The sequence below is a fragment of the Salvelinus alpinus genome, chromosome 23 (assembly GCF_045679555.1).
Source record: "Salvelinus alpinus chromosome 23, SLU_Salpinus.1, whole genome shotgun sequence".
In the NCBI taxonomy this organism is placed as follows: domain Eukaryota; kingdom Metazoa; phylum Chordata; class Actinopteri; order Salmoniformes; family Salmonidae; genus Salvelinus; species Salvelinus alpinus.
Window position 1 is genome coordinate 22,802,844 of NC_092108.1, and position 11,422 is coordinate 22,814,265.

The 11,422-nt window shown below is 39.7% G+C and overlaps 1 protein-coding gene and 1 long non-coding RNA gene across 2 annotated transcripts; both read left to right on the top strand.

Annotated features, from left to right (window-relative positions):
* The first annotated feature begins 224 nt into the window (after nt 1–224).
* On the top strand, nt 225–5,450 carry LOC139550592 (uncharacterized). The gene is made up of 4 exons (XR_011670083.1): nt 225–353; nt 3,428–3,523; nt 4,648–4,759; nt 4,868–5,450. It is a non-coding gene; the product is annotated as an uncharacterized lncRNA (long non-coding RNA).
* Nucleotides 5,451–8,500: 3,050 nt separating this feature from the next.
* Nucleotides 8,501–11,041, top strand: LOC139550593 (homeobox protein GBX-1-like). Its single transcript, XM_071361564.1, has 2 exons — nt 8,501–9,291; nt 9,942–11,041. The coding sequence occupies exons 1-2, from the start codon at nt 8,844–8,846 to the stop codon at nt 10,454–10,456; spliced, it is 963 nt and encodes a 320-aa protein (XP_071217665.1). The 5' UTR covers nt 8,501–8,843; the 3' UTR covers nt 10,457–11,041.
* The last annotated feature ends 381 nt before the right edge of the window (nt 11,042–11,422 follow it).

Genomic DNA, 11,422 nt, shown 5'->3' on the forward strand with positions numbered 1-11,422 from the left:
GCACCTCTGGGTACCTTTGATCCAAGCTACTCAATACTGCCCCTGCAGCCATAAGAAGTTTAAGGTCTCTCTTGATCAAAACGTTTGCCTCCATTGCTGTGAATGTCTCACAGAGCTCTAACATGGCTTCCTGAACTCGTTAGGAACTCTCCTTTCGTCTCATATTAATGTGTTTTTTGTTTAACATCTATGAATTATTTTAGATCAATGGCTATCAATCGATCTCTGGATGTATCGGAATGAAACCACTCTCCTGCTGCGCTACTATGTAACGATTGCAGGCACGAGCTTTGTCCGGGGCTGTGATGTAGGGTTCAGTCAGGAGTTGGACAGTCGGGAGAGCAAATTAAGTGGTAGGAGGGACATCCCAGCTTCAAATCGTTTCAGATTTCACATCCTACGTCACAAAGGCTTAGAAAAAATAATGCTGTGTCCGTGGCAACCAGGGCTATCGCTCAAACCTACTCATTCCAGGGTTTTTCTTTATTTTACTATTTTCTACATTGTAGAATAGTGACGACATCAAAACTATGAAATAACACATGGAATCATGTAGTAACCAAAAAAGTGTTAAACAAATTAAACAATATTTTATATTTGAGATTCTCCATCATTACTTTAAGACATGAAGGTCAGTCAATCTGGAAAATGTCAAGAACTTTGAAAGTTTCTTCAAGTGCAGTTGCAAAAACCATCAAGCTCTATGATGGAACTGGCTCTCATGAGGACCGCCACAGGGGGAAAAAAGACCCAGAGTTACCTCTGCTGCAGAGGATAAGTTCATGAGAGTTAACTGCACCAGATTGCAGTCCAAATAAATTATTCAGAGTTCAAGAATAGACACATCTCAACATCAACTGTTCAGAAGAGTATGTGTGAATCAGGCCTTCATGATCGAATTGCTGCAAAGAGACTTGCTTGGGCCAAGAAACACGAGCAATGGACATTAGATCGGTGGAAATCTGTCCTTTGGTCTGATGAGTCCAAATTTGAGATTTCTGGTTCCAACCGCTTTGTCTTTGTGAGACGCAGAGTAGGTGAACGGATGATCTCCGCATCTGTGGTTCCCACCGTGAAGCATGGAGAAGGAGGTGTGATGGTGTGGGGGTGCTTTGCTGATGACACTGTCTGTGATGTATTTAGAATTCAAGGCACACTTAACCAGCATGGCTACCACAGCATTATGCAGTGATACGCCATCCCATCTGGTTTGCGCTTAGTGGGACTATCATTTATTTTTCAACAGGACAGTGACCCAAAACACACCTCCAGGCTGTGTAAGGGCTATTTGACCAAGAAGGAGAGTGATGGAGTGCTGCATCAGATGACCTGGCCTCCACAATCACCTGACCTCAACCCAATTGAGATGGTTTGGGATGAGTTGGACCGCAGAGTGAAGGAAAAGCAGCCAACAAGTTCTCAGCATACAGTTGAAGTCAGAAGTTTACATACACTTAAATTGGAGTCATTAAAACTATTTTTTCAACCACTCCACAAATGTCTTGTACACAAACTATAGTTTTGGCAAGTCGGTTAGGAAATCTACTTTGTTCATGACACAAGTAATTTTTCCAACAATTTGTTACAGACAGATTATTTCACTTAACAATTCACTGTATCACAATTCCAGTGGGTCAGATGTTTACATACACTAAGTTGACTGTGTCTTTAAACAGCTTGGAAAATTCCATAAAATGATGTCATGGCTTTAGAAGCTTCTGATAGGCTAATTGACATAATTTGAGTCAATTGGAGGTGTACCTGTGGATGTAAGGCCTACCTTCAAACGCAGTGCCTCTTTGCTTGACATCATGGGAAAATCAAAAGAAATCACCCAAGACCGCAGGAAAAAAATTGCAGACCTCAAACAAGTCAGGTTCATCCTTGGGAGCAATTTCCAAACGCCTGAAGGTACCACGTTCATCTGTATAAACACCATGGGACCACGCAGCCGTCATACTGCTCAGGAAGGAGACGCGTTCTGTCTGCTAGAGATGGACGTACTTTGGTGTGAAAAGTGCAAATCAATCCCAGAACAACAGCAAAGGACCTTGTGAAGATGCTGGAGGAAATAAGTAGAAAAGTATCTATATCCACAGTAAAACCTATATCGACATAACCTGAAAGGCCGCTCAGCAAGGAAGAAGCCACTGCTCCAAAACCGCCATAACAAAGCCAGACTACGGTTTGAAACTGCACATGGGGACAAAGATAGTACTTTTTGAAGAAATGTTCTCTGGTCTAATGAAACAAAAATACAACTGTTTGGCCATAATAACCATTGTTATGTTTGGAGGAAAAAGGGGGATGCTTGCAAGCTGAAGAACACCATCCCAACCGTTAAACACGGGGGTGGCAACATCATGTTGTGGGGGTGCTTTGCTGCAGGAGGGACTGATGCACGTCACAAAATAGATGGCATCATGAGGAAGAATAATTAAGTGGATATATTGAAACAACGTCTCAAGACATCAGTCAGGAAGTTAAAGCTTGGTCGCAAATGGGTCTTCCAAATGGACAATGACCCCAAGCATACTTCCAAAGTTGTGGCAAAATGTCTTAAGGACAACAAAGTCAAGGTATTGGAGTGGTCATCACAAAGCCCTGACCTCAATCCCATAGAAGATTTGTGGGCAGAACTGAAAAAGCGTGTGCGAGCAAGGAGGCCTACAAATCCGACTCAGTTACACCAGCTCTGTCAGGAGGAATGGGCCAAAATTCACGCAACTTATTGTGGGAAGCTTGTGGAAGGCTACCCAAAACGTTTGACCCAAGTTAAACAATTTAAAGGCAACGCTACCAAATACTAATTGAGTATTTGTGAACTTCTGACCAACTGGGAATGTGATCAAATCTGAAATAAATCATTCTCTCTACTATTATTCTGACATTTCACATTCTTAAAATAAAGTGGTGATCCTAACTGACCTAAGACAGGGAATTTTTACTAGGATTAAATGTCAGGAATTGTGAAAAACTGAGTTTAAATGTATTTGGCTAAGGTGTATGTAAACTTCCGACTTCAACTTTATGTGTGAACTCCTTCAAGACTGTTGGAGAAGCATTCCTCATGAAGCTGGTTGAGAGAATGCCAAGAGTGTGTAAAGCTGTTATCAAGGCAAAGGGTGGCTACTTTGAAGAATCTAAAATCTAAAAATCTATTTTGATTTGTTTAACACTTTTTTGGTTGATACATGATTCCATATGTGTTATTTCATAGTTTTAATGTCTTCACTGTTATTCTACAGTGTAGAAAATACAAAACAAATGTAAAAAGCCCTTGAATGAGTAGGTGTGCCGAATTATTTACTGGTACTGTATAAAAACACAATTCAGCCACACATGTGGATAGATTGTATTTAACAAACTGTAATCGAAGATATAACACAAATGTTTTTCAACTTATTTCCATTGTGGTCCTCTGAAGGTGGTGGCCTACAAGACGGAGCACAAGCCAGAGAGGTTGGTCTGCTGTCTGCTGAACCACAGCTCCATCAGGGTTTGGCGTGGATCACTGCCCAAGGTAAGAGCCAGAAGCGGCTCGTGCTATAAGCGGGAAAAGCAACTCCTCACCATCATCTCTGATTAATTCAATGAATATTATCTAGTTAAGAGCACAGGCGCTAGAGATGGAATAGTGTTTGATGGTAGGACGAGGAGTAAAAAATGTGTAAAGAACATGCAAATACATCTTGAACATTGTTTAATCTTACTGTGCGTTCAATCAGTCATTCAAGTGTTCATAATAGTGGAGACATTTATGTAGAAATCAGCTGACGTTAAACAGATTGGTTCATGTTTCACAAAAGTGTCATTAAATCAAATCATCAGCCTGTCATTGTTCTTGATGTACCCAATGGTATAACTATAACAGAATGTACAGATGAGAATAAACAGATGGTGTAGTATGAACACTAAAACGGTTCTATTAATTATTTATTTCTCTCCTCAACATGAATTATGTTCTCACTGTGGGAAACGGAAACTACTACTATTCACGGAATCAAACCTAGGTTCAAATGTTATTTGAAAGAAATAATTGTAATGGTTTGTGCTAACCCAGCGCACCTGGCACCTCAGTCAGGCTAAAGCAAACACTCAAAGTATTTGAAACATTTCAAATAGTAATTGAACCCAGATCTGCTACTATTCACTGAACCCACCACATGCTCCGGAACAAAATGCCTGACTCCTAATTAGGGAGCGTTAATAGGAGATTAATTAGCACTAATTGCATAATTTCCAGTTAAACCTCCAGAGGGTAGACCAATCTGTTCATCTCACCAAGTGTTTAATTACTTTAGTTTATTTCTTATATTCTATCGATGAGTCACAAGTCACAACCTCCTAACTCCAACATGAAGTGAGGACATCTTATGACTTGTTTCTTAGGAGATCAGAAAAAGAGTTGGATCAAATTTAGGAAAATGTATGCAGGTAGCATGTGTTATTTACGTTGTGCCCTTTACAGTTATAAAATGTGGGAATATTTACTTTGTATTTGGACTGATAAGGTTTTAAAAAATAAGTAATGCTAGAAAAATTGTAGGCTATAGTTTAATTCCTCAACACGACCAGGTATCTATAAACATGTGGTTTTTAGTTTTAAGTAATGTGTTATTCATTATGCAATGATGTATCTTTCAGGTTCTGAAGTACTGCCGTCTCCTCGTGCACAATCAAGGTTTTTCTGAATGCATATGATCGCCTCAAGATTACAGATGACAGGGTGGAGGATGTTTCACCAGATATGTTTAAGGTCAGTTCCTAGGATCATAGTGATTCCATTCTATTCCATTCTGTTCTATTCTGTTCTCATAGAGTATGACTCTGTCTAACTGACTGTTCTGTGTGTATCTCTCTCCAGGAACACAATGGGTTCTATAAGTCCCTGTTCTCCCTGCAGCAGACCCCTTATTCCCTACAGCACCTGGCTTGCTGGACACTACAGAACTACCTAGATGGACACGTGCACAAGATGGTGCCACACCTAGACCTGCCCACCTTCATCAAGAACAACCTGCTGCTGTAGTTCAAATACTACGTTCACTGAGTCAGAGATAGAGCCAGGATGTATATAAGCCCTAAACACTGGATGTATGGTATACATGGTATGATATGATGAGAGCTCACAGCACTATAGAGCTCTGTATGTACTGTAGGCTACAGCACAAACACTAGGAAACACAAGGGATTCAGTCTGTCTGTGACAATATTTGTTTTGCAGAGTGACACAGGAGGGTCATCGTCACAGACCTACTGATTGTGATACTAAGTTGAGTACCACTCCTGGGTTCAGAATCCTTGAGATTGCAGAGTGTGAGTAAATGGATACCATTATGTACTGTACAATATATGGCAAAACAATCTATGTCAAAATGTATGTATTTACAATTCATTGTATTCATTGTATTGCTATTTTGGTTCATAAGTAAACATTTAATTTGCTTTACAAGCAGAACCGTGTTACTCCGCGTCACCACAAGGGGGTGTTGTGGTCTTTAAATGACAAATTAATGAGATGTACTGTATTAGAGGGCTGGCTTTGTGTTTTTTTTCTAGGATATTTTTCAACGAAATACTTTTGTATTTATAGTGCTATCGTGGAACTGAAGTGTACGTGCGTAATGTAGTGTAAAATAAAGGTGTAAAGGAAATAGATTTACATATTGAGCATTTTCCCCCAAAGTAGTCGTGACTTCAGGGAGAAATAGATTACTTATTTGGCCTAGCACCTTGTCATATATGGTAAGATAGTGAGCTCAGTCAGTATATGAAAAAAAATGTGCGCACTGCTTTATCACAAAAAGGAACCAATTATGGATGTAGCTATAGCCTAGTAAGTATTTGGTAGAGAAATAATTACTACTTTTTAGAAGAAAATAAATCCTAAATGAACAAAAAAGTGTGCTCTATAACTCTTGTCAGAATATTTCTCATTAAGCTAAATGATTACATTTAAGCTCTGCCACTTGTATCCAAAGCGATTTACAGGAGCAATTATGGTTCAAGTGCCTAGCTCAAGTCGGCTCTGGGATTCGAACGAGCGACTTTTCGGTTACTGGCCCCACGCTCTTAACTGCTAGGCCACCTGCCACCCCAGCTTAGAACGTTATGTGATATCACTGGCTTTACGGAAGTGAATGCAGGCTGTCATTTTGGAAATAATTCAACATTAACTGAAAAATTTATTTCTAAAGGCTTCATGAGAATAAATATGAGAGACTGTCATGCAAAGGCTCGGTGGTTATCTTATATTACAAAGAGTGTCAGACAAATACAACACGCCAGTGATGGACGGAAATCATGAATAGACTATTGAATAAGCAGTGAGCTTTTATGTGTACGTTGCCAAGAAGGTTTATCGATGCTTTTCAATCTAGCAAATAGTGGGATCGACAACAATTGAATGGATAACAAACGAAAATATATATATTTTAAACATTGACCAAACATAATGCAAAATAGCCTAGTAGTTCTACAATATTTGTAATTTAACAGAAATGTCGTTGTAAAACTACTTAGGTGAGTTGAGCGTTTCCAGTTGATAATTATGTGGAGATGTCCAGATGTATGATTGTATGGGATCGGAAAGAAGTAGCATGCTTTTGAATACCAACCACCCAGCTTGGGGAGAATGGTGAACCTGTGTGACAGAGGGTGGTGACACGGAGACAATATGCTGACTTGGGTAATGAACCTGTCACAGTGAGGCTCTTGAACTAGGCTACGCTATGTGCCTAGCGCACGAGGAGCTAAAGACATATCAAAGAAACTAAACCTGCAATGAAAAATAATACGATTGTAAAATAAAAGATATATTAGCAATATGTTACAACTTGAATACAAATGACAATAATGTAGGTTATATTAAGGCTCCAAGGAAAGTCAATCATCCCGTTGTTAGTGACATATACCAGTATAAACTAATAATAATAATCATTTCTGATTATTAGGTGACATAATTGTAATGTAACTGATCAAATAAACTATAGATTCCTGACTCATGAAAGAAAACAAGAATAAATCCAATCCTAGATATAAATGCAGAATGTATCACACACACATCTGAGAGAAAAGTTGAGAAGGTATGAGGAGGTTCTGGTTGCAGACTATATAATCAGAACTGAGTCCACTCCACTCTTTAAAAAAACGAAGAGGAGCGCGCGGGAGAGGAAAGCTATCTGGTTTCAATAGTTCAAAGCAAGGTGGTGCTGAATGGAGTCATTTGCAATTATAAGAATAATTAGCATCCCTTGGCACTCCATTGCTAATCAGACTCGGTTGGTGATATGTTTATGTCTTCATGCAATCAGACGGCCAGTTGGAGTGCCCGCGCGCCCCAAGGACTCAATAGAGGCTAATCATCATCAAGAATTGGCATATAAACGGTAAAATGATATCCGATTAAATCAACACTTATAAGAAAAGAGAAACGTGATTTTTCAATATTGCACATTTTGATTTTAATATAAACTTATAAGCATATAGAAAATGAGTGGCCAAAACCCTGAAAGCGTCGATGCGTAATTTTAACTATTCAACATTTAATTGGCAATTAGTTTAGGTATGCATGCTCATTACATTTTACATTTTAGTCATTTAGCAGACGCTCTTATCCAGAGCGACTTAAAGTTAGTGAATTCATCTTAAGATAGCTAGGTGAGACAACCACATATCACAGTCATAGTAAGTACATTTTCCCTCAATAAAGTAACTATCAGCAAAGTCAGAGCTAGTAAGGGGGAGTCAAGTGCGAGTGTTAGTTTAATGTCAGGCCTATCTTAAAGCTGAAAAATTATTGTCTACATATACAACTAACTTAATGGTAGCCCTACAGATACAAGCACGTTGGTACCCTATTGTATTTTGAATCGAATAAAGTTTAGTCTCCAAAATGGCACTTTTCAAAACTGCGCAGACTCGTTTTAAAATTGCCGTTGACCTCACATGTCTTTTATCAGAATCAAATGTTGTACAGGATAACTCACTCTAGGGAATAATTATTACCGCACTTTTCTAAGGCCAAACGCATTGTTTTGGCCAGAGAGAATAGAAAAGCTTTACTCTTTCAAGAGAGGAAAAACATCTGCCTCTCCTCCGGCCCACTCCGATGCCATCCGTCCCGATGCCATACATCCCAACATTTCAACAAAAGCACCGTTGTTTTATGTCATCCCTTGAATCCAAAGTAATTGCTTATCATCAATCAAAATTAATAATAGCTGATTGGGTTGGTGTGGTCAACGATTATAGAAGGGTAAGGGCTGAAGCAGTCTCTCACATCGCTTCCAGTCAATGTGGACCGGGCAAATGGGGTGGAGGGCTGGGGGGACACGTCTATTCGGTATCCACTGGGAAACTACCGCCTCTCGAGGCGGCCAAAAAGTCCGACACTGAAAAAGGAAATGAAGCGTAATTTGAGGAAGATGGATGAGTCCCCAGGGTACACCCCCTTTCATTCCTCTTGTATTGCAGATGATAAGCTAGGGCTCTCGCTCTCTCTCTCTCAGTGTGCGTGCGTGTGTGCCTGTGCGTGTGGGAGAGAGCCTATTGAATTGAAGTGAGAAAGAAGTGGAGGGAGGTAGAGGTAGAGGGGGAGAGCGTGTGTTTATGTCTCAGTGTGTGACAAATAGAGGGACAGGGAGTGGGCACAAAACAAGAAAGCGTCAGGTTTCAGTAAGCTTGAGGAGGTTTCGAGGAGCTGGTTAGTCAACGGGATAACATCACAGCGAAGGGACATAATAACTTCACTCGACCTTTGAATCTAAGGTTTGGCGATTTGTTGAGGGAAGGAAGGGGCGCCTGAGTCTTCGAAAAAATAAGCCACAATTTTCTTCACAATGCAGAGACCGGGCGGCCAAGGGACGGCGTTTTCGATCGACTCCTTGATAGGAACTCCGCAGCCTCGGCCGGGACACCTGCTCTACACTGGCTACCCGATGTTTATGCCGTACAGACCCTTGATGATTCCTCAATCTTTATCTCATTCACATTTGCCGTCTGGCATACCTCCTTTGGCGCCGTTGGCATCTTTCGCTGGACGTCTTACCAACACATTCTGTGCGAGTTTGGGACAGGGGATGCCGTCCATGGTGGCTCTCACGACAACACTGCCGAGTTTCTCGGATCCGCCGGATAGTTTCTATCCTCCGCAAGAGCTCCCCGGACCTCGGTTAAGCGCCGACCCCGGACCTCGGAGACAAGAGAGCCCCCACTCAGATGATCTGCATGGAAGAGACAAGGGGTCGGACTTACTCAACTTCTCGGAAAGTTTTCAAACTATGCCAGGTAAGCCCCAGTCACAGTGTCCATACGTTTCCGTTAGATTGGCACGTTGAGACCTAAATACGTAAAACGCGCAAACGTCATCCAAATTAGAGTTTGGACTGGACTGCATAGACATTTAGCAACAGAAAAATACACTCTGAGTGCTGAGCATAAAGTTACACGCAGTTTATCCAAGGCAAATATGATGCTGAAATTTAAGGCACCATCCACACTTTTTAGAAGGCTGAAATTGTCATCATAACATACTATTCCACAAATACATTGTTTCATGACAAACCACACATTCAAATGTGCAATAAGTCGAATTTTGTAGCCTAACTCAATTTTTTGAAACACTGTCTTCAATCTATTTGTTACATTAGGCATAATTTTACACATTTTTTGACTTAACGTGACATTGGCCAATGTTACGTTAATAGAGGTGTTATAAATGGCACTATAGGCCTACTCATTTCTTTTTACGAAAATACCGCAGAATACGAACTCTCCAATATGCCTATTCCATTTTCATTTTAGAGGCCTATGTGGCCAAGACAATGTCTCTGAATTTCTAAAGAGATAAAAGCCTAATTTGCATTTGTGAGGTAAACGTGTAGGCTGAACATAATTGGTTGTAATATATGTTGTCTTTCTTCATTGTCACTTTTTAGGTGAGACTAAATTGTACAGCTCTGACGATGAGAAGTTTGACCTGAAATCAGCAGACGCAGTTTGCAGTGACCGAGATGACAGCTCTGCCGTCGACAGCGAGAACGAAAGCTTCTCCGATGGGAACAACTGTGGTTCTTTATCCCAAAAGAGTAAACTAAAACCCGGGCCACAGGAAGCGTTACCACCAGGAAGCTCAGCAGGAAAGAGCAGAAGGAGACGGACAGCTTTTACAAGCGAGCAGCTACTTGAACTTGAGAAGGAATTTCATTGTAAAAAGTACCTTTCGCTCACCGAACGCTCTCAAATAGCACACGCACTTAAATTGAGCGAGGTGCAGGTCAAAATTTGGTTCCAGAATCGTAGGGCCAAATGGAAAAGAATCAAAGCGGGAAACGTCAATAACAGGTCGGGAGAGCCTGTGAGAAACCCCAAAATTGTGGTCCCCATTCCAGTGCACGTCAACAGGTTTGCCGTGAGGAGTCAACACCAACAGATAGAGCAAACAAGGCCATGATGAACTATCCTGGCCTAAACTTTAAAAAAAGAAACGGACATTAATTCTGACAAAAGAAAGTTCTGGGTTGTTAAATGCATGAAGCACAAAAAGGGATGGAATTTTTTGGTCAGCAAGATTACTTTTTACATCCCAAGAGACATAATGTCCGATCAACTTGACAACATAGGATATCATGTTATCGCTTGGCAGATTAATTAATTTGTCAAATGTGATATCATGTTTTATTTATTGTTTGTACATTTGTAAATATTATATGTGTCGGGTGACACAGACAGCCACTATGAAATGAGATTGTAAACATTATTTTCTAAAATATTTATATCTAGGGCCGATAAATGTTCTGTTTATTATCTGCATGTGCTTCATTCGGTGAAGCTATTTCAAACTTGTCGTATTTGGTATCGTTTCGTTGATCACATTTTGCATGTACTTTACAAAGTTTTCATTTATGGTAGGCTACTGTAAGATCTGCATTCGCCAGCTGTTTGTGAGAGAAAAAAAAGATGTGAAGAAAAATAAATAACCAAACAAGGAAATACTGTAAAGTATATTGACTTAATAAATCAATTTATATTAAAGGTATGTATCTAAATGCATTATTATTGCTGTTTTAGCTATAGTTTTAGAGATGGTGATTTGTGCTTTATATATAGCATCTGTCTGCTCTCAGAAAATTAACAGTGAGCTCTCTTTCTATAGAATATCTTTTCCTCGCATTCATTAAGTAAAATACCATTAGGCTATTACATGACACTGTATTTTAATAGCCTACTAAAACTTGAGGTGAACTATAACAATAAACAAATAATACAACAATTTGGAATAATATAATTGATAATTGATTATAATACGCATATTTATAATAGTTATGGAAATTCTCATTTATTATCTCAATCTCAAAAGTTGCTTTGCTTTGTAAAATAGGCATTAATAATCTGATATTATTGATTTCAGATAGTAAGT